General features: G+C 47.5%; 1 protein-coding gene across 1 annotated transcript in view; it reads right to left on the bottom strand.

Annotated features, from left to right (window-relative positions):
• Nucleotides 1–697: 697 nt before the first annotated feature.
• wdr62 (WD repeat domain 62) overlaps nucleotides 698–27,500 on the bottom strand; it is a gene marked incomplete at its 5' end in the record, with an annotated part of 32,653 nt that continues 5,850 nt past the window's right edge. Inside the window, 26 exons of the mRNA XM_079225218.1 lie at nucleotides 698–1,115; nucleotides 1,483–1,583; nucleotides 1,682–1,902; nucleotides 1,988–2,171; nucleotides 2,490–2,594; nucleotides 2,824–2,884; nucleotides 4,513–4,582; nucleotides 4,669–4,780; nucleotides 4,866–4,979; nucleotides 5,690–5,832; nucleotides 5,904–5,992; nucleotides 6,704–6,973; nucleotides 7,052–7,104; nucleotides 10,644–10,750; nucleotides 10,828–10,935; nucleotides 11,096–11,159; nucleotides 11,244–11,355; nucleotides 11,434–11,509; nucleotides 11,609–11,730; nucleotides 11,838–11,908; nucleotides 12,006–12,131; nucleotides 12,221–12,312; nucleotides 12,466–12,632; nucleotides 17,491–17,613; nucleotides 21,330–21,519; nucleotides 27,288–27,445. Of these exons, the coding sequence (XP_079081344.1) occupies nucleotides 813–1,115; nucleotides 1,483–1,583; nucleotides 1,682–1,902; nucleotides 1,988–2,171; nucleotides 2,490–2,594; nucleotides 2,824–2,884; nucleotides 4,513–4,582; nucleotides 4,669–4,780; nucleotides 4,866–4,979; nucleotides 5,690–5,832; nucleotides 5,904–5,992; nucleotides 6,704–6,973; nucleotides 7,052–7,104; nucleotides 10,644–10,750; nucleotides 10,828–10,935; nucleotides 11,096–11,159; nucleotides 11,244–11,355; nucleotides 11,434–11,509; nucleotides 11,609–11,730; nucleotides 11,838–11,908; nucleotides 12,006–12,131; nucleotides 12,221–12,312; nucleotides 12,466–12,632; nucleotides 17,491–17,613; nucleotides 21,330–21,519; nucleotides 27,288–27,445 (3,342 nt within the window). The 3' untranslated portion in view covers nucleotides 698–812. The remainder of the gene's footprint in view (nucleotides 1,116–1,482; nucleotides 1,584–1,681; nucleotides 1,903–1,987; nucleotides 2,172–2,489; nucleotides 2,595–2,823; nucleotides 2,885–4,512; nucleotides 4,583–4,668; nucleotides 4,781–4,865; nucleotides 4,980–5,689; nucleotides 5,833–5,903; nucleotides 5,993–6,703; nucleotides 6,974–7,051; nucleotides 7,105–10,643; nucleotides 10,751–10,827; nucleotides 10,936–11,095; nucleotides 11,160–11,243; nucleotides 11,356–11,433; nucleotides 11,510–11,608; nucleotides 11,731–11,837; nucleotides 11,909–12,005; nucleotides 12,132–12,220; nucleotides 12,313–12,465; nucleotides 12,633–17,490; nucleotides 17,614–21,329; nucleotides 21,520–27,287; nucleotides 27,446–27,500) is intronic.

The raw sequence follows: 27,500 nt of genomic DNA, 5'->3' as shown, positions 1-27,500 counted from the left end.
CTATCAACAACCATGTTGTTAAACTATCAACCACCATGTTGTTAAACTATCAATAACATGTTGTTAAACTATCAATAACATGTTGTTAAACTATCAACAACCATGTTGTTAAACTATCAACAACCATGTTGTTAAACTATCAACAACCATGTTGTTAAACTATCAACCACCATGTTGTTAAACTATCAACAACCATGTTGTTAAACTATCAATAACATGTTGTTAAACTATCAATAACATGTTGTTAAACTATCAACAACCATGTTGTTAAACTATCAATAACATGTTGTTAAACTATCAATAACATGTTGTTAAACTATCAATAACATGTTGTTAAACTATCAACAACCATGTTGTTAAACTATCAACAGCCATGTTGTTAAACTATCAATAACATGTTGTTAAACTATCAACAACCATGTTGTTAAACTATCAATAACATGTTGTTAAACTATCAATAACCATGTTGTTAAACTATCAACCACCATGTTGTTAAACTATCAATAACATGTTGTTAAACTATCAATAACCATGTTGTTAAACTATCAATAACATGTTGTTAAACTATCAATAACCATGTTGTTAAACTATCAATAACATGTTGTTAAACTATCAATAACCATGTTGTTAAACTATAACATGTCAGTAAAGTTACATGTTAAAGTAATAACACAAAACATGACACATTCAACTTTTATTAAGAAACATATAAAACTTGTTTATGTACAAAGTGAATTAAAACCAATAAAACTCAAACTTAAGGTGCTTCAGGAATAATACTGATAAAACCAGCTGGGAGTCCTGATCCTGGTTCAGACCCGGTCCTGGTTCAGAACCCGGTTCAGCTTGTCCCGGGTCATCTGGACCAGCAGCTCAGAGTATCTCTCCAACAGAGCCGAGGCCCCGGGGTCCCCCAGATGAGCCGTGGTCCCAGGGCCCCCCAGGTGAGCCGAGGCCCCAGGGTCCCCCAGGTGAGCCGTGGCCCCGGGGGCCCCCAGGTGAGCCGTGGTCCCGCCCCCCCGCAGCACCGCCTGCAGCTCACAGTGAACGACATCAAGCGCACCCTGTAGGACCGCCGACCTCTGGACACGCCGCTCTGACCCCTGGGCCGCGAGCTGAGGACATTCATTCATATGTATGTTCATGTTTTTTCATATTTATGACACGTATGTTCATATTTATGACATTTATGTTCATATTTATATTCATTCATGTTTATGACATGTATGTTCATATTCATAACATTTAAAAAGAAACTAGGAATATGATAAAAAAAGTCCCACTAAATCAAACTATAAATACTGGTATTTATGTTAGAATTATTCTGCTTGTTTTACTTAAAATGTAACTTTATATATTAGTATTTATAATATTTATATTTAGACATTAGCGATTAGCTCCCCTCAGACTGTTTGTTCTCGTCTGACAGGGGGCGGGGCTTAGCTGAGGACCAATGACATGGTCCGTCAACAGGAAGCTCACCTGTCGGTACAGGTGCACGGCTCGTCTGGCCGCCTGCCGCAGCTCGTTGGCCACCTGCTGACACTGCTGGAGGGAGGCCTCTTCATCAGCCTCATCATCACCTGCAACAGAACCACAGCAGGGTCCACATTGTAATAATCATCATGATATTACACAACATAGTTCTAAAAAGACAAGTGTTAATAGTCTGTAATCCTACCTGGATCAGACTGGATCCGGGTCTCGGGTCCCTCTGGCTCCTCCTCCTCCTGCCCCGAGGCGGAGTAGCTGATGAGGTCACGGGCGGTGGGCGTGGCCGTGAGGAAGGAGGCGGGGCTGAAAGCGAGGTTCTGATTGGTCAAAGTCTCCTCGAGGCTGCTGAACCTCCTGACTCCGCCTTGTGACATCACCTTGGTGGGCGTGGCCAACACCTGCAGGCCGCTGAAGCAGGACAATGGAGTTATTTATTTAAAGAAACACTTCTTCTAAACCATGTGGCGGTCTGGCAGCGGGACCAGGATGCTACCTGCTGGTCTGGTCCTCATGGGGGTCTGCTTTGGGGCTCAGGAGGTCCAGACCGGCAGACAGCAGGTTCTCCTCCTCCGGGCCCAGCTTGGCCCTGGAGCTGGCGGTGGTTCCCAGGTACCCGAGCCGAGGACCCTCCACCTGGACCGCAGACGCTTGGACCCCCAGAGTCCTGCAGGGGTCGTCTGAGTGGACGGAACACAAAGGTGAGGCTAAAGGTGAGCGGGTGAGCAGGTGAGTGGGTGAACATGTGGACAGGTGAACAGGTGAGCTCGAGGAGGCTGCGATCAGTGACGTCATGTTTATGTATTTATATGTTGGCGATAAGCCACGCCCCCTTTGCCGCGGTGCGAGTCGTCTTTGTGGCGTTTGGTGTGAACACAGCATAAGGGACAGGAGACACTTTGACCTGTGAGTTAAAGCAGAAAGAAAACCGGAAAAACACCCGAGTGTCCAAACACACACACAGAGACACACACACACACACACTGAGACACACACACCTTGCAGCGTTTGTCTGCACTGGACGACCACCACAGTGTGTCGTCGGCGTCTCGGGTGGCGAAGAGGCTGATGGTTAATCATGCAGGAAGCTCTACGGCGAAGGACTAACACACACACACGCACACACACACACACACACGCACACACACGCACAGAGACAGACACACACACTCCTGTTTTTAACTAGTCCCTCTGTTCTTTCTATAAGAGCTGATATAGAAGCTCTGAGCTGTCAATCAAACGCTGCCATGGAAACGCCCTCTTTAACACGCTGACTTCCTGTTTACAGCTTTAACTAAATTCATCAGAACAGAAAGCAAACTGCTGACTCACCGCTGTTGTTTTCTTTGAGAGGCTCAGCGGTGGAGACGTCGCTGCCGGACTCAGAGTTCACCTGAAAAACAAACACCTGCATTAAGCCTCAGTGCCAACTGTCAAGGAGTTGCTTTACGAACTGCTGAGAGCAGGTGAGTGAGGTGTGTTTAGTGTCCCTCAGGTGTGTTCCAGGTGTGTTAAGTGTCCCTCAGGTGTGTTCCAGGTGTGTTTAGTGTCCCTCAGGTGTGTTTAGTGTCCCTCAGGTGTGTTAAGTGTCCCTCAGGTGTGTTCCAGGTGTGTTTAGTGTCCCTCAGGTGTGTTTAGTGTCCCTTAGGTGTGTTCAGTGTCCCTCAGGTGTGCTCCATGTGTGTGTAGTGTCCCTCAGGTGTGTTCCAGGTGTGTTTAGTGTCCCTCTAGTGTGTTCCAGGTGTGTGTAGTGTCCCTCAGGTGTGTTCCAGGTGTGTGTAGTGTCCCTCAGGTGTGTTCCAGGTGTGTTTAGTGACCCTCTGGTGTGTTCCAGGTGTGTTTAGTGTCCCTCTAGTGTGTTCCAGGTGTGTGTAGTGTCCCTCTAGTGTGTTCCAGGTGTGTAGTGTCCCTCTGGTGTGTTCCAGGTGTGTTTAGTGACCCTCTGGTGTGTTCCAGGTGTGTTTAGTGACCCTCAGGTGTGTTTAGTGTCCCTCAGGTGTGTTTAGTGACCCTCAGGTTAGTGTTCCAGGTGTGTTTAGTGTCCCTCAGGTTAGTGTTCCTCAGGTGTGTTTAGTGTCCCTCAGGTGTGTTTAGTGTCCCTCAGGTTAGTGTTCCTCAGGTGTGTTTAGTGTCCCTCAGGTTAGTGTTCCTCAGGTGTGTTTAGTGTCCCTCAGGTTAGTGTTCCAGGTGTGTTTAGTTTCCCTCAGGTTAGTGTTCCTCAGGTGTGTTTAGTGTCCCTCAGGTTAGTGTTCCTCAGGTGTGTTTAGTGTCCCTCAGGTTAGTGTTCCAGGTGTGTTTAGTGTCCCTCAGGTGTGTTTAGTGTCCCTCAGGTGTGTTTAGTGTCCCTCAGGTGTGTTTAGTGTCCCTCAGGTGTGTTTAGTGTTCCTCAGGTGTGTTTAGTGTTCCTCAGGTGTGTTTAGTGTTCCTCAGGTGTGTTTAGTGTCCCTCAGGTTAGTGTTCCTCAGGTGTGTTTAGTGTCCCTCAGGTTAGTGTTCCAGGTGTGTTTAGTGTCCCTCAGGTTAGTGTTCCAGGTGTGTTTAGTGTCCCTCAGGTGTGTTTAGTGTCCCTCAGGTGTGTTTAGTGTCCCTCAGGTGTGTTTAGTGTCCCTCAGGTTAGTGTTCCTCAGGTGTGTTTAGTGTCCCTCAGGTTAGTGTTCCTCAGGTGTGTTTAGTGTCCCTCAGGTTAGTGTTCCAGGTGTGTTTAGTGTCCCTCAGGTTAGTGTTCCAGGTGTGTTTAGTGTCCCTCAGGTGTGTTTAGTGTCCCTCAGGTGTGTTTAGTGTCCCTCAGGTGTGTTTAGTGTTCCTCAGGTGTGTTTAGTGTTCCTCAGGTGTGTTTAGTGTTCCTCAGGTGTGTTTAGTGTCCCTCAGGTTAGTGTTCCTCAGGTGTGTTTAGTGTCCCTCAGGTTAGTGTTCCAGGTGTGTTTAGTGTCCCTCAGGTTAGTGTTCCAGGTGTGTTTAGTGTCCCTCAGGTGTGTTTAGTGTCCCTCAGGTGTGTTTAGTGTCCCTCAGGTGTGTTTAGTACCGTTGTGTTGCTGACGTTGCTCTCCTCTAAGATTCTGGTTGGGATGGAGACGGGGGGCGCAGCTCGGCTCCTAAAAACACAGCAGGGAAAGTCTGTTATCGCCATGTAGGCCAGAGGATCACACCTGTGACACCCGAGGATTGTGGGTAGACCGACCTGATCCGGTCCTGGAACCGGGACAGGAAGCGGGTGGAGATGCTGAGCCGAGGGTTCAGGTAGTGTTTCTCCTCCGGAGGCTGCAGAGCGCTTAGGTCGGTGTCAAACTTCTCTGAAAGGTCAAAGGTCACAGAGACGTCAACGCACAGGTGAGGCGTGGGCTGATGAAGAATAAGAGGAGGAAGAGAGTTGGGTACCGTCGCTCAGACCGGAGACCAAAGTGTCAAAGTGCTCCTTCAGAGAGCTTCCGTCCTCGTCGTCCTCCAGAAGCAGACTGCCCACCGAGCTGCCCTGACTGAGCGAGTCCGTGTCTGAGGGCGGGAGGCAGTGTCAACAACAACAACCATACAATCATAATAACAATCAATAATAACAACAATATTAATACCGTAAAATTCAGGTTATAAGCCTGAATTTTGAATGTGTCCTCAACTTTGACCGGTCAGCGCTAGCTGTAGCAGCTTGTGTGGCTTTAGTTATACATGTATGTTGGTATATTGATGTTCACGTATGTTTAATGGACGTTCATAACAAGTAGTACATGGAGGGCCTTAGGACCAAGGGGCTGCAGCGTCGGGAGGTCAGAGCATGGCGGCCCAAGGAAGTCATTTTTCTATTTCTGAACCGGAAAATATGTTTTTGGGACTGAATATGCTTCCTATCATGTCATTGCTTGTATTTATTATTGTTGCAGATGGAGATGCTTTAGGTCTGAATCTTTCTGGAGATGTGCAGTATTACTCTGTGGCATGATGGGAAGGCACCGAACAATACAGTTAAAAAACTCTTGGAGCGATCGAGGAGACATTTTTTGCTCAGAGCCTTGATCATATTTATGCAGAAAATAATATTTTGTATTCTTTTAAAAGGCAAGGATTCATAGATGAAGGACAGTCGGGTCTGGTGTTCATATAAAGGTTATTCTTCTTCTTTAAATCAAGTAGACGCAGCTTATAAAAAGGTGCTCCGTATAACCCGCATTTTATGGCAACAACAACGACGATGAATCCGGCGCTCTAACCTCCGTCCTGCTGCTGCTGCTGCTCCAGGCTCCCCGCTGAGCCTTCATAGCAGGCGGAGTCCGGACTCAGCTGAGCGCTCCACACAGGCTCCGCCCCCTGACCTTTGACCTCCATCGGCGTCAGGGCCTCCACGCCCGACTCCCTGAGGACAGACGGCTCGTTAGAGGAGGCGGGGCTTCTGCCGCTGCAACTGAATGAACCTGTGAACCTCACCTGGGGGGGGCGGTGGAGGGGTAGAGGGTGTAGCTGCTGCTGCTGCTGTCCCCGAGGTCCTGGAGCACCTGAAGGCCACACGGACACACCTGAAGGCCACACGGACACACCTGAAGGCCACACGGACACACCTGAAGGCCACACCTGAAGGCCACACGGAGACACTTGAAGGCCACACGGAGACACTTGAAGGCCACACGGAGACACTTGAAGGCCACACAGAGACACCTGAACACCACACAGACACCTGAACACCACACAGACACCTGAACACCACACAGAGACACTTGAAGGCCACACAGAGACACTTGAAGGCCACACAGAGACACTTGAAGGCCACACAGAGACACCTGAACACCACACAGAGACACTTGAAGGCCACACAGAGACACTTGAAGGCCACAGAGACACTTGAAGGCCACACAGAGACACTTGAAGGCCACACAGAGACACTTGAAGGCCACACAGAGACACCTGAACACCACACAGAGACACTTGAAGGCCACACAGAGACACTTGAAGGCCACACAGAGACACTTGAAGGCCACACAGAGACACCTGAAGGCCACACAGAGACACTTGAAGGCCACACAGAGACACTTAAAGGCCACACAGAGACACCTGAAGGCCACACAGAGACACCTGAAGGCCACACAACGTTCTCACCTGAGGACCTTGTGTTTTTATCGTTTCAATTATTTATTTATAATAACTTATTCTGCTCTAAAGACGGGTTCTGGTTCTCTACTTCTAGTCCGGATGGGTCTGGTTCTAGTTATGTGAATAATCACCGAGCTCACCTCCTTCTCTTCTTCTTCTTCTTCTTCTTCTTCTTCCTCCTCCTCCTCTTCGTCTCCCAGCAGGCTCTCCAGACTCTGAGGGTGGAAGTCTCCCTCCTCCTCCTCCTCCTCCTCCTCCTCCTCTCTACGCTCCTCCTCCTGACTCTTGGTGGGACTCGGGGAGGAGTTGGAGCAGATGGTCAGCGGGTCCAGCTGCTCCGCCCACCGGCTCCTCACCTGACGAGGCTCAGCGGCTGATTGGACGGCAGAGGAGGCTCCGCCTTCACCCTGCTGATGACAACACAGAAGTAAAGCCGCCCGCTCACCGACGTCCTGGAGAGGAAACAAAGACGTCAGCAGGAAACTCACCAGCTTTCTGAACCACATGGGCAGCTTCCCGTTGGTCTGAAGCAGCCGCACGTCTGGAACAACAACAACATGAGTCAAGCACGTCTGGAACAACAACAACATGAGTCAAGCACGTCTGGAACAACAACAACATGAGTCAAGCACGTCTGGAACAACAACAACAACAACATGAGTCAAGCACGTCTGGAACAACAACAACAACAACAACGTCATGAGTCAAGCACGTCTGGAACAACAACAACGTCATGAGTCAAGCACGTCTGGAACAACAACAACAACAACGTCATGAGTCAAGCACGTCTGGAACAACAACAACATGAGTCAAGCACGTCTGGAACAACAACAACAACATGAGTCAAGCACGTCTGGAACAACAACAACAACATGAGTCAAGCACGTCTGGAACAACAACAACAACATGAGTCAAGCACGTCTGGAACAACAACAACAACATGAGTCAAGCACGTCTGGAACAACAACAACGTCATGAGTCAAGCACGTCTGGAACAACAACAACAACATGAGTCAAGCACGTCTGGAACAACAACAACGTCATGAGTCAAGCACGTCTGGAACAACAACAACGTCATGAGTCAAGCACGTCTGGAACAACAACAACGTCATGAGTCAAGCACGTCTGGAACAACAACAACGTCATGAGTCAAGCACGTCTGGAACAACAACATGAGTCAAGCACGTCTGGAACAACAACAACAACATGAGTCAAGCACGTCTGGAACAACAACAACAACATGAGTCAAGCACGTCTGGAACAACAACAACAACATGAGTCAAGCACGTCTGGAACAACAACAACGTCATGAGTCAAGCACGTCTGGAACAACAACAACAACATGAGTCAAGCACGTCTGGAACAACAACAACAACATGAGTCAAGCACGTCTGGAACAACAACAACGTCATGAGTCAAGCACGTCTGGAACAACAAAAACAACATGAGTCAAGCACGTCTGGAACAACAACAACGTCATGAGTCAAGCGCGTCTGGAACAACAACAACAACATGAGTCAAGCACATCTGGAACAACAACAACAACATGAGTCAAGCACGTCTGGAACAACAACAACAACAACATGAGTCAAGCACGTCTGGAACAACAACAACATGAGTCAAGCACGTCTGGAACAACAACAACAACAACGTCATGAGTCAAGCACGTCTGGAACAACAACGTCATGAGTCAAGCACGTCTGGAACAACAACGTCATGAGTCAAGCACGTCTGGAACAACAACAACAACATGAGTCAAGCACGTCTGGAACAACAACAACGTCATGAGTCAAGCACATCTGGAACAACAACGTCATGAGTCAAGCACGTCTGGAACAACAACAACAACATGAGTCAAGCACGTCTGGAACAACAACATGAGTCAAGCACGTCTGGAACAACAACAACAACAACGTCATGAGTCAAGCACGTCTGGAACAACAACAACAACAACATGAGTCAAGCACGTCTGGAACAACAACATGAGTCAAGCACGTCTGGAACAACAACAACGTCATGAGTCAAGCACGTCTGGAACAACAAAAACAACATGAGTCAAGCACATCTGGAACAACAACAACAACATGAGTCAAGCACGTCTGGAACAACAACAACAACATGAGTCAAGCACGTCTGGAACAACAACAACAACAACATGAGTCAAGCACGTCTGGAACAACAACAACATGAGTCAAGCACGTCTGGAACAACAACAACAACAACGTCATGAGTCAAGCACGTCTGGAACAACAACGTCATGAGTCAAGCACGTCTGGAACAACAACAACAACAACATGAGTCAAGCACGTCTGGAACAACAACAACAACAACATGAGTCAAGCACGTCTGGAACAACAACAACAACAACAACAACGTCATGAGTCAAGCACGTCTGGAACAACAACGTCATGAGTCAAGCACGTCTGGAACAACAACAACAACAACATGAGTCAAGCACGTCTGGAACAACAACATGAGTCAAGCACGTCTGGAACAACAACATGAGTCAAGCACGTCTGGAACAACAACAACGTCATGAGTCAAGCACGTCTGGAACAACAACATGAGTCAAGCACGTCTGGAACAACAACATGAGTCAAGCACGTCTGGAACAACAACATGAGTCAAGCACGTCTGGAACAACAACAACAACGGCATGAGTCAAGCACATCTGGAACAACAACGTCATGAGTCAAGCACGTCTGGAACAACAACAACATGAGTCAAGCACGTCTGGAACAACAACATGAGTCAAGCACGTCTGGAACAACAACATGAGTCAAGCACGTCTGGAACAACAACAACAACGTCATGAGTCAAGCACGTCTGGAACAACAACAACAACATGAGTCAAGCACGTCTGGAACAACAACATGAGTCAAGCACGTCTGGAACAACAACAACAACAACGTCATGAGTCAAGCACGTCTGGAACAACAACAACAACAACATGAGTCAAGCACGTCTGGAACAACAACATGAGTCAAGCACGTCTGGAACAACAACAACAACGTCATGAGTCAAGCACATCTGGAACAACAACGTCATGAGTCAAGCACGTCTGGAACAACAACAACAACATGAGTCAAGCACGTCTGGAACAACAACATGAGTCAAGCACGTCTGGAACAACAACAACAACAACGTCATGAGTCAAGCACGTCTGGAACAACAACAACAACAACATGAGTCAAGCACGTCTGGAACAACAACAACAACAACGTCATGAGTCAAGCACGTCTGGAACAACAACAACAACAACATGAGTCAAGCACGTCTGGAACAACAACAACATGAGTCAAGCACGTCTGGAACAACAACAACAACAACAACATGAGTCAAGCACGTCTGGAACAACAACGTCATGAGTCAAGCACGTCTGGAACAACAACGTCATGAGTCAAGCACGTCTGGAACAACAACAACAACAACATGAGTCAAGCACGTCTGGAACATTAACGTCATGAGTCAAGCACGTCTGGAACAACAACAACATGAGTCAAGCACAATTCCAGAGACATTCAGGCACCAGATGGTTTTTAGGCGTCTCGTCTTTCTTCATTCTCATCTGATCACTCAAAGTGTTTGATGAGCTGAACACATCTGCTCTAACGTCTGGTTGAAAAACCAGAATGAACACCAGTCCTTCTCCAGAGATCACGAGATGACCGTCACACAGCGAGTCCTCCTTCAGGCTCGTGCTGGATCATCTCCAGGTCAGTTCTGTTGCACACGGTCCCCATCAGGCCACATGATGCTGCGTCTGTTCTTTAAGTATCGTCCAGGCACCGGTATCGTTAGAAAAGTATCGTTAGAAAAGTATCGTTTAAAGGTATCGTTTAAAGGTATCGTTAGAAAAGTATCGTTTAAAGGTATCGTTAGAAAGGTATCGTTAGAAAGGTATCGTTAGAAAAGTATCGTTAGAAAAGTATCGTTATAAAGTTATCGTTAGAAAGGTATCGTTAGAAAGGTATCGTTAGAAAGGTATCGTTAGAAAGGTATCGTTCAGGCACCGGTATCGTAAAAAACGTCTCTGGAGGAAGAAGGATATTAAAACAGACTGGACTTCCTCGTCCTCACCCTGGGCAGAGTCCAGTCTAGCTGGAGTCCCGAGGTCAGCCTCTTCCTCCTCGTCTTCCTCCATCTGAGGCAGCTGAGAGGAAGGTCCAGTGATGAAGGTCTCCCTCCTGAAACAACAACAGACTGAACACCCAGCGCTCAGAACGGAGCGTGTTCCTGCTCAGCTCGTCAGCGTCTCACTCACCTGATGCTTTGATGTTTGAGTCTTTCAGGTGCGGCGGACAGTTTGAGGCCCCGCCTCTTCCTCATGGTGCCGGTCATGTGAGAGTCCAGCCTCCACACAAACACACAACTACACAACAACAACAACCTTTATTAGAGAACTAAGTAGTTGACCCGTCTCCTAGTCTCCTCATGACAACGTTACCCGTCTCCTAGCCTCCTCATGACAACGTTACCCGTCTCCTAGCCTCCTCATGCCTCACCCGTCTCCTAGCCTCCTCATGCCTCACCTGTCTCCGGACACAGTGATGAGGTGCCTGCAGTCCTGACTGAACCTCATGCCGGTGACGATCTCTGGGGAAACAAACCCAGCAGGTAAATGAAACGCCTGAAGAAAGACAGGAAAGGCTTTCAAACCAAAGCAGCGGATTTGCTCACCAGAGTGTCCGAACAGGGTGGCGACGCACTCTCCTGACTCGTAGTCGAAGACGGAGATGTTCTTATCGGAGCAGCTGGTGGCGAAGTACGACCCGGACGGATCCACGTGGACCTGCGGCGCCACAGAGCCACGGCGGGTCAGCGTCTAGTGACGGACCAATGATGAAGACGATCAATAAACGCTCCTCACCTTCAGCAGCGCGCCCTCGTCGCTGGTCGAGCCCTTCAGACACTTAGTCTGCTTCCCGGTTTCCACGTTGTAGACCCTGAAACACCCAGTCAGCTTCACGGCTCTGTATCCATCGTTATAGATTGTGAGTGAGTGAGTGAGTGAGTGATAGATAAAACACTGTATTCTCTCTAACCTGACGTTTCGGTCCTGACAGGCGACGGAGACGTGGGTCCTGGATGAGTCCAGGTCCATGTCGTACAGAGTCGTCTTCTCCACCACGTGGTGACTCCTTGAGAACCACAGGCCCTCCACCGTCTAGACCACACACACACACACACACACACACACACACACACACACACTCTAAGTATTCCTGGTAGTATTAGAAGTACTTCCATCTCTTCACCTCTTAGAGTTCAGACCTGCTCAGCTTTCTGGAAGTAGATGCTCTTGTCGGCTCCACAGCTCACCATCCGGACCTCTGGACTCTCACCTGGACACAGGGACCGGTTCTCAGATCAGAACTCACCTGGACAGGTTCTATGATCACTAACAGTAATAGTAAAAGTAATCATAACAGTAAGTGGTACCAGTGAACTTGACGGCCGTGATGGAGGCCGAGTGGTCGTTCAGCGTCTGCTGCAGACTGTAGTTCTTCTCCAGGTTGAAGATGTGGATCAGTCGATCTCTGCTGGCCGACGCCAACAGATTCACACCTGAAACCACGACGCGCCAGTCAGGACTCACCTGGGGGCGGACCGGTGAGAGCCCAGCCCAGCCGGTCCCGACCTTTGACCCGACTCACCTGTGCACGAGGGAGAGAACTCCAGACACAACACCTCCGAGTCGTGAGCCTCGATCTTCACCAGCTCGTCCAGGAACTCCAGACCGAAGATCCTGAGCACAGAAACATGACGATGGATGTCTGAGATTACATCATGACGACCACGTCGTCATCACATCACATGACGTATCATGTGATGATGACGACCACGTCATCACATCACATGTCGTGATGTGATGACGTCTGCGCGTGCCTCTGCGTCTCACCGCAGGTTTCCACAGCGGTCTCCGGCCGCCAGGTGTCGTCCGTCAGGACTGATGCTCAGGACTCTGACGCCAGATTTCCCATCAACCCCGGTGGCGGCGTCCCCCCTCTCCCCCTCGGCCTGCAGGCGCTGCGTGTTCTCCCCCACGTACAGGATCCTCTGCAGGTCCTGAGGCACAAACGGGAAACAATACTCAAATACTCGTATACTTGTACTCTGCTATACTAGTACTTGTTTACTCTGGTAAGTCTTTATACGGTCTTTAGTGCAGCAGGCCCCAACCCGGAAAAGAAAGAATTTATGAAAAAAATAATGTTTTATTTTGAAAATAGACCAGATACATCCGTCTGTAGCCTCGAACGTGATGCTTTTCCCCAAAAGTGAAACTTAAAAGTCAGTTTCAACTCGGTGTTCTGGATTAAAATCAAGGCAGAGTTACAATACAGCTTCCCCCCACTTGGTGGTGGTAATGAGTCAGTCAGTTGTTTAACAAGCTCTAATATGCAGAAGAAGAAACTCCGCCAGCAGCTAGCTAGCCTGTAGCGAAAGTTATAGAGAAGTATTTAAAACAAAAACATGAAGACTGAAGTGCTGCTGAACACCCAAACGTCTAAATGTTTGTGAAGTATGATCCTCATCTAGTGGACTCGTCTCCTCTAGTGGACTACTCTAGTGGACTCGTCTCCTCTAGTGGACTACTCTAGTGGACTCGTCTCCTCTAGTGGACTACTCTAGTGGACTACTCTAGTGGACTCGTCTCCTCTAGTGGACTACTCTAGTGGACTACTCTAGTGGACTACTCTAGTGGACTACTCTAGTGGACTCGTCTCCTCTAGTGGACTACTCTAGTGGACTACTCTAGTGGACTCGTCTCCTCTAGTGGACTACTCTAGTGGACTCGTCTCCTCTAGTGGACTACTCTAGTGGACTACTCTAGTGGACTCGTCTCCTCTAGTGGACTACTCTAGTGGACTCGTCTCCTCTAGTGGACTACTCTAGTGGACTCGTCTCCTCTACTGGACTACTCTAGTGGACTCGTCTCCTCTACTGGACTACTCTAGTGGACTCCTCTCGTGGACTCGTCTCCTCTAGTGGACTACTCTAGTGGACTCGTCTCCTCTAGTGGACTACTCTAGTGGACTCGTCTCCTCTAGTGGACTACTCTAGTGGACTCGTCTCCTCTAGTGGACTACTCTAGTGGACTCGTCTCCTCTAGTGGACTACTCTAGTGGACTCGTCTCCTCTAGTGGACTCGTCTCCTCTAGTGGACTACTCTAGTGGACTCGACTCCTCTAGTGGACTCGACTCCTCTAGTGGACTCGACTCCTCTAGTGGACTCCTCTAGTGGACTCGTCTCCTCTAGTGGACTACTCTAGTGGACTCCTCTAGTGGACTCGTCTCCTCTAGTGGACTACTCTAGTGGACTCCTCCAGTGGACTCGTCTCCTCTAGTGGACTACTCTAGTGGACTCGTCTCCTCTAGTGGACTCCTCTAGTGGACTCGTCTCCTCTAGTGGACTCCTCTAGTGGACTCCTCTAGTGGACTCGTCTCCTCTAGTGGACTACTCTAGTGGACTCCTCCAGTGGACTCGTCTCCTCTAGTGGACTACTCTAGTGGACTCCTCCAGTGGACTCGTCTCCTCTAGTGGACTACTCTAGTGGACTCGTCTCCTCTAGTGGACTCCTCTAGTGGACTCCTCTAGTGGACTCGTCTCCTCTAGTGGACTACTCTAGTGGACTCGTCTCCTCTAGTGGACTACTCTAGTGGACTCCTCCAGTGGACTCGTCTCCTCTAGTGGACTACTCTAGTGGCTCGTCTCCTCTAGTGGACTACTCTAGTGGACTACTCTAGTGGACTCGTCTCCTCTAGTGGACTACTCTAGTGGACTACTCTAGTGGCTCGTCTCCTCTAGTGGACTACTCTAGTGGACTCCTCTAGTGGACTCCTCTAGTGGACTCGTCTCCTCTAGTGGACTACTCTAGTGGACTCCTCCAGTGGACTCGTCTCCTCTAGTGGACTACTCTAGTGGCTCGTCTCCTCTAGTGGACTACTCTAGTGGACTACTCTAGTGGACTCGTCTCCTCTAGTGGACTACTCTAGTGGACTACTCTAGTGGCTCGTCTACTCTAGTGGACTCCTCTAGTGGACTCCTCTAGTGGACTCCTCTAGTGGACTCCTCTAGTGGCTCGTCTACTCTAGTGGACTCCTCTAGTGGACTACTCTAGTGGCTCGTCTACTCTAGTGGACTACTCTAGTGGACTACTCTAGTGGACTACTCTAGTGGCTCGTCTACTCTAGTGGACTACTCTAGTGGCTCGTCTACTCTAGTGGACTACTCTAGTGGACTACTCTAGTGGACTACTCTCGTGGCTTGACTACTCTAGTGGACTACTCTAGTGGACTCGTCTCCTCTCGTGGACTACTCTAGTGGACTACTCTAGTGGACTCGTCTCCTCTCGTGGACTACTCTAGTGGACTACTCTAGTGGACTACTCTAGTGGACTACTCTCGTGGCTTGACTACTCTCGTGGACTACTCTAGTGGACTACTCTAGTGGACTACTCTAGTGGACTCGTCTCCTCTCGTGGACTACTCTAGTGGACTACTCTAGTGGACTACTCTAGTGGACTCGTCTCCTCTCGTGGACTACTCTAGTGGACTACTCTAGTGGACTACTCTAGTGGACTACTCTAGTGGACTACTCTAGTGGCTTGTCTACTCTAGTGAACTACTCTAGTGGACTACTCTAGTGGACTACTCTAGTGGACTCGTCTCCTCTCGTGGACTACTCTAGTGGACTACTCTAGTGGACTCGTCTCCTCTCGTGGACTACTCTAGTGGACTACTCTAGTGGCTTGTCTACTCTAGTGGACTACTCTAGTGGACTACTCTAGTGGACTACTCTAGTGGCTTGTCTACTCTAGTGGACTACTCTAGTGGACTACTCTAGTGGACTCGTCTCCTCTCGTGGACTACTCTAGTGGACTACTCTAGTGGACTCGTCTCCTCTCGTGGACTACTCTAGTGGACTACTCTAGTGGACTACTCTAGTGGACTACTCTAGTGGACTACTCTCGTGGCTTGACTACTCTCGTGGACTACTCTAGTGGCTTGTCTACTCTAGTGAACTACTCTAGTGGACTACTCTAGTGGACTCGTCTCCTCTCGTGGACTACTCTAGTGGACTCGTCTCCTCTCGTGGACTCGTCTCCTCTCGTGGACTACTCTAGTGGACTACTCTCGTGGCTTGACTACTCTCGTGGCTTGACTACTCTCGTGGACTACTCTAGTGGCTTGTCTACTCTAGTGAACTACTCTAGTGGACTACTCTAGTGGACTCGTCTCCTCTCGTGGACTACTCTAGTGGACTACTCTAGTGGACTCGTCTCCTCTCGTGGACTACTCTAGTGGACTACTCTAGTGGCTTGTCTACTCTAGTGAACTACTCTAGTGGACTACTCTAGTGGCTTGTCTACTCTAGTGGACTACTCTAGTGGACTACTCTAGTGGCTTGTCTACTCTAGTGGACTACTCTAGTGGACTACTCTAGTGGCTTGTCTACTCTAGTGGACTACTCTAGTGGACTACTCTAGTGGACTACTCTAGTGGACTACTCTAGTGGCTTGTCTACTCTAGTGGACTACTCTAGTGGACTACTCTAGTGGACTACTCTAGTGGACTACTCTAGTGGACTACTCTAGTGGCTTGTCTACTCTAGTGGACTACTCTCGTGGACTACTCTCGTGGACTACTCTCGTGGACTACTCTCGTGGACTACTCTAGTGGCTTGTCTACTCTAGTGGACTACTCTCGTGGACTACTCTCGTGGCTTGTCTACTCTAGTGGACTACTCTCGTGGACTACTCTCGTGGACTACTCTCGTGGACTACTCTAGTGGCTTGTCTACTCTAGTGGACTACTCTCGTGGACTACTCTAGTGGACTACTCTAGTGGACTACTCTCGTGGACTACTCTAGTGGCTTGTCTACTCTAGTGGACTACTCTCGTGGACTACTCTCGTGGACTACTCTAGTGGCTTGTCTACTCTAGTGGACTACTCTCGTGGACTACTCTCGTGGACTACTCTCGTGGACTACTCTAGTGGCTTGTCTACTCTCGTGGACTACTCTCGTGGACTACTCTAGTGGACTACTCTAGTGGACTACTCTCGTGGACTACTCTAGTGGCTTGTCTACTCTAGTGGACTACTCTCATGGACTACTCTAGTGGCTTGTCTACTCTAGTGGACTACTCTCGTGGACTACTCTCGTGGACTACTCTCGTGGACTACTCTAGTGGCTTGTCTACTCTAGTGGACTACTCTCGTGGACTACTCTAGTGGCTTGTCTACTCTAGTGGACTACTCTAGTGGACTACTCTAGTGGCTTGTCTACTCTAGTGGACTACTCTAGTGGACTACTCTAGTGGACTACTCTAGTGGCTTGTCTACTCTAGTGGACTACTCTAGTGGACTACTCTAGTGGCTTGTCTACTCTAGTGGACTACTCTAGTGGACTACTCTAGTGGCTTGTCTACTCTAGTGGACTACTCTAGTGGACTACTCTAGTGGACTACTCTAGTGGCTTGTCTACTCTAGTGGACTACTCTAGTGGACTACTCTAGTGGACTACTCTAGTGGCTTGTCTACTCTAGTGGACTACTCTAGTGGACTACTCTAGTGGCTCGTCTACTCTAGTGGACTACTCTAGTGGACTACTCTAGTGGACTACTCTAGTGGCTTGTCTACTCTAGTGGACTACTCTAGTGGACTACTCTAGTGGACTACTCTAGTGGCTTGTCTACTCTAGTGGACTACTCTAGTGGACTACTCTAGTGGCTCGTCTACTCTAGTGGACTCGTCTCGTCTAGTGGACTCGTCTAGTGGACTCGTCTAGTGGACTCGTCTAGTGGACTCGTCTCCTCTAGTGGACTCCTCTAGCGGACTCCTCTAGTGGACTCCTCTAGTGGACTCCTCTAGTGGACTCCTCTAGTGGACTCCTCTAGTGGACTCCTCTAGTGGACTCACGCTGCTGTACAGGTTCCCGGGTCCTGTAGGGTCTGTGGTCCAGAGTCTGACGGTGTTGTCAGAGGAGCAGGTGAGGAAGGAGGAGGGAGGAAGAGGAGACCCGTCTGACTGCTCTGGATACACCTGGAGAGAGAGACCTGTCTCACACCACAGTACTGAGTACTCTGTGTATTCATGATCATGAAGTACCAGTAGTACTCTGTGTATTCATGATCATGAAGTACCAGTAGTACTCTGTGTATTCATGATCATGAAGTACCAGTAGTACTCTGTGTATTCATGATCATGAAGTACCAGCAGTACTCTGTATTCATGATCATGAAGTACCAGCAGTACTCTGTATTCATGATCATGAAGTACCAGCAGTACTCTGTATTCATGATCATGAAGTACCAGCAGTACTCTGTATTCATGATCATGAAGTACCAGCAGTACTCTGTATTCATGATCATGAAGTACCAGCAGTACTCTGTATTCATGATCATGAAGTACCAGCAGTACTCTGTATTCATGATCATGAAGTACCAGCAGTACTCTGTATTCATGATCATGAAGTACCAGCAGTACTCTGTATTCATGATCATGAAGTACCAGCAGTACTCTGTATTCATGATCATGAAGTACCAGCAGTACTCTGTATTCATGATCATGAAGTACCAGCAGTACTCTGTATTCATGATCATGAAGTACCAGCAGTACTCTGTGTATTCATGACCAGAGGTGTCAAGTAACGAAGTACAAATACTTCGTTACTTTACTTAAGTAGAAATGTTGGGTATCTATACTTTACTGGAGTATTTATTTTTCAGACGACTTTTTACTTCTACTCCTGACATTTTCACTCAAATATCTGTACTTTCTACTCCCTACATTTTAAAAATAGCCTCGTTACTTTTTCATTTTGGTTTGTTTTCACTCCGGCTCGTCATCGTTCAAAAACACACAAAAAACCTCTCCGCCCCGTTGCGCACAGATACGTGCGCGCACACAGGTGAGCACTGAGCACACACACACACACACACACACACACACACAGGTGAGCACTGAGCACACACACACACACACACACACACAGGTGAGCACTGAGCACACACACACACACACACACACACACACACACACACACACACAGGTGAGCACTGAGCACACACACACACACACACACACACACACACACACACACACACACACACACACACACACAGGTGAGCACTGAGCACACACACACACACACACACACACACACACACACACACACACACACACACACACACACAGGTGAGCACTGAGCACACACACACACACACACACACACACACACACACACACACACACACAGGTGAGCACTGAGCACACACACAGGTGAGCACTGAGCACACACACACACACACACACACAGGTGAGCACTGAGCGCACACACACACACACACACACACACACACACACACACACACACACACACAGGTGAGCACTGAGCGCGCACACACACACACACACACACACACACACAGGTGAGCACTGAGCACACACACACACACACACACACAGGTGAGCACTGAGCGCACACACACACACACACACACACACACACACACACACACAGGTGAGCACTGAGCGCGCACACACACACACACACACACACACACACACAGGTGAGCACTGAGCACACACACACACACACACACACACACACACACACAGGTGAGCACTGAGCACACACACACACACAGGTGAGCACTGAGCGCGCACACACACACACACACACACACACAGGTGAGCACTGAGCGCGCACACACACACACACACACACACACAGGTGAGCACTGAGCGCACGCGCACACACACACACACACACACACACACACACAGGTGAGCACTGAGCGCGCACACACACACACACACACACAGGTGAGCACTGAGCGCGCACACACACACACACACACACACCAGCGGACAGAGAGCGTCGAAAAATATGTGGTGTGAAAAGTAGACCGCTATATCTGTGTTTTAAACGCTCCCAGGGTGAAGATGCAACAGCAGCTCTCCTGTGAGGAGCAGCGGAGTTCTGCTCACACCAGAGCAGCTCTCTGGACCCAGAGCAGCTCTCTGGACACAGAGCAGCTCTCTGGACCCAGAGCAGCTCTCTGAACCCAGAGCAGCTCTCTGAACCCAGAGCAGCTCTCTGGACACGGAGCAGCTCTCTGAACACAGAGCAGCTCTCTGAACACAGAGCAGCTCTCTGGACCCGGAGCAGCTCTCTGAACACAGAGCAGCTCTCTGAACACAGAGCAGCTCTCTGAACACAGAGCAGCTCTCTGAACACAGAGCAGCTCTCTGGACCCGGAGCAGCTCTCTGAACCCGGAGCAGCTCTCTGAACCCAGAGCAGCTCTCCTGCTCCAGGTGAAAGAGACAAAGTGCTCGTGTCTTCTACCAACATTGAGCTGCTGGCTTCACATATTACAAAAGTACAAAGTACACGGATATAAAACTAAGTCATTAATAAATACATGGACAGATGCCTGTACTTTCGGGTAAATGGTTACGGTGCTCCGTTAACAGGTTAGCTTGCGCGATTTGACGCGATGCCGTGAGCTCCGTGAGCTCGTCTTTTCCTGTTGCTGCTTTTCTCAAAATAAAAAAACAGATCTAAGCTCAATATTGAGCATGAATTGAGAGCCGTATCAAATCTACAACCCCGTTTATAACATATGTGTCGAGGAAAGCAGCTCACTGCTCCACTAATACTGATACAACCTGACGCTCACATATCTGCACTCATTCTGTTTTGTTTGGCAAAAAAAATTAAAAGCTTATTGTTTTCCACAATGAGCTATTTAGTAGTAACTAAATCTGAGTCATTTTTTGCACAGATAGAACTTACACAAAACATTGTCTGATGGGGCAATCTGATTTACTTTTCTTTATTCTGTTTTTTATAAAAGCACAGATGAGTCACACAATTATGTTATTTTCAGAAAAAGTTTGAGAACCAAAGCTTTAAGTGTTTGTGTCGGAGTCGCCGCCTATTTTGCACTATTACAATACTTATAGGCAACTAGTTATCATGTCTTCCGCTCCATGAAACGCATGTTAATGCTCAGTACACATATGGTACTTTAATGTATTTGCCTTGTAATCAAATGTGATCATTTTAAATGGGCATATATGCAGCTGAAACGGGTAGCCTAGTGCATCCCACATTTTTCAACATAACATTTTAAAACATTATAGTCATTATGGCCTTTATAAAAGTATTGTTTTGGGGGAGGTGGGGTAGTGCACTATAGGCCCCTGAGACGCGGCTTAAGAGTTTGTCCTTAATGGGGAAAAAAATCCCCTTACATTACTTTTACTTTTATACTTTTAAGTAGTTTTTAAACCAGTACTTTTACACTTTTACTTAAGTAAAAAGCTTGAGTTGATACGTCAACTTTTACAGAAGTATTTTTAAACCCTAGTATGTATACTTCTACTTGAGTAATGAATGTGAATACTTTTGACACCTCTGTTCATGACCATTAAGTACCTGCAGTACTCTGTGTACTCATGACCATTAAGTACCTGCAGTACTCTGTGTACTCATGACCATGGAGTACCTGCAGTACTCTGTGTACTCATGACCATGGAGTACCTGCAGTACTCTGTGTACTCATGACCATGGAGTACCTGCAGTACTCTGTGTACTCATGACCATGGAGTACCAGTACTCTGTGTACTCATGACCATGGAGTACCAGTACTCTGTGTACTCATGACCATGGAGTACCAGTACTCTGTGTACTCATGACCATGGAGTACCAGTACTCTGTGTACTCATGACCATGGAGTACCTGCAGTACCTCGGCGCTCCACACGCAGCTGCTGTGGTACAGAGCAGAGTACAGCTTCCCGGCGCTCCTCACGTCCCGGACGTCCCACACGTACACGCTGTGGTCGTTGTACACGCTCGTCAGGTGTCGGGCCGCGGGGTCAAAGGTCACGGCCACCGCGTCAGGGTAGCGGGGCGCGGGACCAGCGGGCGGCGGGGCGCTGGGGAAAAGAGACGTGGTGATCAGTGTGTTCTGAGGGAGTCTCTGGTCAGAGGGGTCACAGGGTCTGTGTGTGTGTACATGTGTCTATGTGTGTGTGTACATGTCTATGTGTGTGTGTACATGTCTATGTGTGTGTGTACATGTCTATGTGTGTGTGTACATGTGTCTATGTGTGTGTGTACATGTCTATGTGTGTGTGTACATGTCTATGTGTGTGTGTACATGTGTCTATGTGTGTGTGTACATGTGTCTATGTGTGTGTGTACATGTGTCTATGTGTGTGTGTACATGTGTCTATGTTTGTGTACATGTGTCTATGTGTGTGTGTACATGTGTCTATGTGTGTGTGTACATGTGTCTATGTGTGTGTGTACATGCGTCTATGTGTGTGTGTACATGCGTCTATGTGTGTGTGTACATGTGTCTATGTGTGTGTGTACATGTCTATGTGTGTGTGTACATGTGTCTATGTGTGTGTGTACATGCGTCTATGTGTGTGTGTGTACATGCGTCTATGTGTGTGTGTACATGTGTCTATGTGTGTGTGTACATGTGTCTATGTGTGTGTGTACATGTGTCTATGTGTGTGTGTACATGTGTCTATGTGTGTGTGTACATGTGTCTATGTGTGTGTGTGTGTACATGTGTCTATGTGTGTGTGTACATGTGTCTATGTGTGTGTGTACATGTCTATGTGTGTGTGTACATGTGTCTATGTGTGTGTGTACATGTCTATGTGTGTGTGTACATGTCTATGTGTGTGTGTACATGTGTCTATGTGTGTGTGTACATGTGTCTATGTGTGTGTGTACATGTGTCTATGTGTGTGTGTACATGTGTCTATGTGTGTGTGTACATGTGTCTATGTGTGTGTGTGTGTACATGTGTCTATGTGTGTGTGTACATGTGTCTATGTGTGTGTGTACATGTCTATGTGTGTGTGTACATGTGTCTATGTGTGTGTGTACATGTCTATGTGTGTGTGTACATGTCTATGTGTGTGTGTACATGTGTCTATGTGTGTGTGTACATGTGTCTATGTGTGTGTGTACATGTGTCTATGTGTGTGTGTACATGTGTCTATGTGTGTGTACATGTGTCTATGTGTGTGTGTACATGTGTCTATGTGTGTGTGTACATGTGTCTATGTGTGTGTGTACATGTGTCTATGTGTGTGTGTACATGTGTCTATGTGTGTGTACATGTGTCTATGTGTGTGTGTACATGTGTCTATGTGTGTGTGTACATGCGTCTATGTGTGTGTGTACATGTGTCTATGTGTGTGTGTACATGTGTCTATGTGTGTGTGTACATGTCTATGTGTGTGTGTACATGTGTCTATGTGTGTGTGTACATGCGTCTATGTGTGTGTGTGTACATGCGTCTATGTGTGTGTGTACATGTGTCTATGTGTGTGTGTACATGTGTCTATGTGTGTGTGTACATGTGTCTATGTGTGTGTGTACATGTGTCTATGTGTGTGTGTACATGTGTCTATGTGTGTGTGTACATGTGTCTATGTGTGTGTGTGTGTACATGTGTCTATGTGTGTGTGTACATGTGTCTATGTGTGTGTGTACATGTCTATGTGTGTGTGTACATGCGTCTATGTGTGTGTGTACATGCGTCTATGTGTGTGTGTACATGCGTCTATGTGTGTGTGTACATGTCTATGTGTGTGTGTACATGTGTCTATGTGTGTGTGTACATGTGTCTATGTGTGTGTGTGTACATGTCTATGTGTGTGTGTACATGTGTCTATGTGTGTGTGTACATGTCTATGTGTGTGTGTACATGCGTCTATGTGTGTGTGTACATGTCTATGTGTGTGTGTACATGCGTCTATGTGTGTGTGTACATGCGTCTATGTGTGTGTGTACATGCGTCTATGTGTGTGTGTACATGCGTCTATGTGTGTGTGTACATGTCTATGTGTGTGTGTACATGCGTCTATGTGTGTGTGTACATGTCTATGTGTGTGTGTACATGCGTCTATGTGTGTGTGTACATGCGTCTATGTGTGTGTGTACATGCGTCTATGTGTGTGTGTACATGCGTCTATGTGTGTGTGTACATGTCTATGTGTGTGTGTACATGTCTATGTGTGTGTGTACATGCGTCTATGTGTGTGTGTACATGTCTATGTGTGTGTGTACATGCGTCTATGTGTGTGTACATGCTTCTATGTGTGTGTGTACATGCGTCTGTGTGTGTGTCTATGTACATGTGTCTATGTGTGTGTACATGTGTCTATGTGTGTGTACATGTGTCTATGTGTGTGTACATGTCTATGTGTGTGTGTACATGTGTCTATGTGTGTGTACATGTCTATGTGTGTGTGTACATGTCTATGTGTGTGTGTACATGTCTATGTGTGTGTGTACATGTCTGTGTGTGTCTATGTGTGTGTGTACATGTGTCTATGTGTGTGTACATGTCTGTGTGTGTCTATGTGTGTGTCTATGTGTGTGTGTACATGTGTCTATGTGTGTGTGTACATGTGTCTATGTGTGTGTGTACATGTGTCTATGTGTGTGTACATGTCTATGTGTGTGTCTATGTGTGTGTCTATGTGTGTGTGCATGTCTATGTGTGTGTCTATGTGTGTGTACATGTCTGTGTGTGTCTATGTGTGTGTGTACATGTGTCTATGTGTGTGTGCATGTCTATGTGTGTGTCTATGTGTGTGTACATGTCTGTGTGTGTCTATGTGTGTGTGTACATGTGTCTATGTGTACATGTGTCTATGTGTACATGTGTCTATGTGTGTACATGTCTGTTTGTGTGTGTCTATGTGTGTGTGTACATGTGTGTGTGTACATGTGTGTGTGTACATGTGTCTATGTGTGTACATGTCTGCGTGTGTCTATGTGTGTGTACATGTCTGTGTGTGTGTGTACATGTGTGTGTGTACATGTGTGTGTGTACATGTGTGTGTGTACATGTGTGTGTGTACACACATGTGTGTGTGTACATGTGTGTGTGTACATGTGTGTGTGTACATGTGTGTGTGTACATGTCTATGTGTGTGTGTACATGTCTGCGTGTGACTATGTGTGTGTGTACATGCGTCTATGTGTGTGTGTACATGCGTCTATGTGTGTGTGTACATGCGTCTATGTGTGTGTGTACATGCGTCTGTGTGTGTGTGTACATGCGTCTGTGTGTGTGTCTATGTGTGTGTGTACATGTGTGTGTGTACATGCGTCTGTGTGTGTGTCTATGTGTGTGTGTACATGCGTCTATGTGTGTGTGTACATGCGTCTATGTGTGTGTGTACATGCGTCTGTGTGTGTGTGTACATGCGTCTGTGTGTGTGTCTATGCGTGTGTGTACATGTGTGTGTGTACATGCGTCTGTGTGTGTGTCTATGTGTGTGTGTACATGTGTGTGTGTACATGTGTGTGTGTACATGTGTGTGTGTACATGTGTGTGTGTACATGTGTGTGTGTACATGTGTGTGTACATGTGTGTGTGTACATGTGTGTGTGTACATGCGTCTGTGTGTGTGTCTATGTGTGTGTGTACATGTGTGTGTACATGTGTGTGTGTACATGTGTGTGTGTGTATACATGTGTGTGTATACATGTGTGTGTATACATGTGTGTGTACATGTGTGTGTGTACATGTGTGTGTGTACATGTGTGTATGTGTGTGTGTACATGTGTGTGTGTGTACATGTGTGTGTGTACATGTGTGTGTGTACATGTGTGTGTGTACATGTGTGCGTGTGTCTATGTGTGTGTACATGTCTGTTTGTGTGTGTCTATGTGTGTGTACATGTGTGTGTGTGTACATGTGTGTATGTGTGTGTGTGTACATGTGTGTGTGTGTACATGTGTGTGTGTACATGTGTGTGTGTGTACATGTGTGTGTGTACATGTGTGTGTGTACATGTGTGCGTGTACATGTGTGCGTGTACATGTGTGCGTGTGTCTATGTGTGTGTACATGTCTGTTTGTGTGTGTCTATGTGTGTGTACATGTGTGTGTGTACATGTCTGTTTGTGTGTGTGTGTACATGTGTGTGTGTACATGTGTGTGTGTGTGTGTGTACATGTGTGTGTGTACATGTCTGCGTGTGTCTATGTGTGTGTACATGTCTGTTTGTGTGTGTCTATGTGTGTGTGACTATATGTGTGTGTCTATGTGTGTGTGTACATGTGTGTGTGTACATGTGTGTGTGTACATGTGTGTGTGTACATGTGTGTGTGTACATGTGTGTGTGACTATATGTGTGTGTCTATGTGTGTGTGTCTATGTGTGTGTGTCTATGTGTGTGTGTCTATGTGTGTGTGTACATGTGTGTGTGTACATGTGTGTGTGACTATATGTGTGTGTCTATGTGTGTGTGTACATGTGTGTGTGTACATGTGTGTGTGACTATATGTGTGTGTCTATGTGTGTGTGTACATGTGTGTGTGTACATGTGTGTGTGTACATGTGTGTGTGTACATGTGTGTGTGACTATATGTGTGTGTCTATGTGTGTGTGTCTATGTGTGTGTGTACATGTGTGTGTGTACATGTGTGTGTGTACATGTGTGTGTGTACATATGTGTGTGTGACTATGTGTGTGTGTGTACATGCGTCTGTGTGTGTCTATGTGTGTGTGTACATGCGTCTATGTGTGTGTGTACATGCGTCTGTGTGTGTGTGTGTACATGCGTCTGTGTGTGTGTGTGTACATGCGTCTGTGTGTGTCTATGTGTGTGTGTACATGCGTCTATGTGTGTGTGTACATGCGTCTGTGTGTGTGTGTGTACATGCGTCTGTGTGTGTCTATGTGTGTGTGTACATGCGTCTGTGTGTGTCTATGTGTGTGTGTACATGCGTCTATGTGTGTGTGTACATGCGTCTGTGTGTGTACATGCGTCTGTGTGTGTGTGTGTACATGCGTCTGTGTGTGTGTGTGTACATGCGTCTGTGTGTGTCTATTTGTGTGTGTACATGTGTCTATGTGTGTGTGTACATGCGTCTGTGTCTATGTGTGTGTGTACATGTGTGTGTGTACATGTGTGTGTGTACATGTGTGTGTGTACATGTGTGTGTGTATGTGTGTGTGTACATGTCTGCGTGTGTCTATGTGTGTGTATGTTTGTGTGTGTCGATGTGTGTGTGACTATGTGTGTGTGTACATGTCTGTGTGTGTCTATGTGTGTGTGTACATGTGTCTATGTGTGTGTACATGTGTCTATGTGTGTGTACATGTGTCTATGTACATGTGTCTATACATGCGTCTATGTGTGTGTGTACATGCGTCTATGTGTGTGTGTACATGCGTCTATGTGTGTGTGTACATGCGTCTATGTGTGTGTGTACATGTCTGCGTGTGTGTGTACATGTCTGCGTGTGTGTGTACATGTGTCTATGTGTGTGTACATGTGTCTATGTACATGTGTCTATACATGCGTCTATGTGTGTGTGTACATGCGTCTATGTGTGTGTGTACATGCGTCTATGTGTGTGTGTACATGTCTGCGTGTGTGTGTACATGTCTGCGTGTGTGTGTACATGTGTCTATGTGTGTGTGTACATGTGTCTATGTGTGTACATGTCTGCGTGTGTCTATGTGTGTGTGTGTGTACATGTGTTTATGTGTGCGTGTGTGTGTGTGTACATGTCTGCGTGTGTGTGTGTGTGTGTGTACATGTCTGCGTGTGTGTGTGTGTGTGTACATGTCTGCGTGTGTGTGTGTGTGTGTGTGTGTGTGTGTGTGTGTGTGTGTGTGTGTGTGTGTGTGTGTGTACATGTCTGCGTGTGTCTACTTGTACCTGCTGTGCGTGAGGTCGACGCCCAGGCGGTGCGGGCGCTGCAGAGTGGTGATGTACTGCAGGTGGGAGGGGCCGAACACTCGCACGGCTCCGTCGGCGCAACCGCAGAAGATGAAGTCCTCGCTGACGGCCAGGCAGCTCGCCGACGACGTCTGTCAACAACAGGCGGGCTTTTATTTTGAAAACCAAGATGAGGAAATATACGCT

Source organism: Taurulus bubalis, assembly GCF_910589615.1.
Source record: "Taurulus bubalis genome assembly, chromosome: 10".
NCBI classification, from domain to species: domain Eukaryota; kingdom Metazoa; phylum Chordata; class Actinopteri; order Perciformes; family Cottidae; genus Taurulus; species Taurulus bubalis.
The sequence above is the reverse complement of the archived record's forward strand: the minus strand, read 5'-3'. Positions and strand labels throughout refer to the sequence as shown.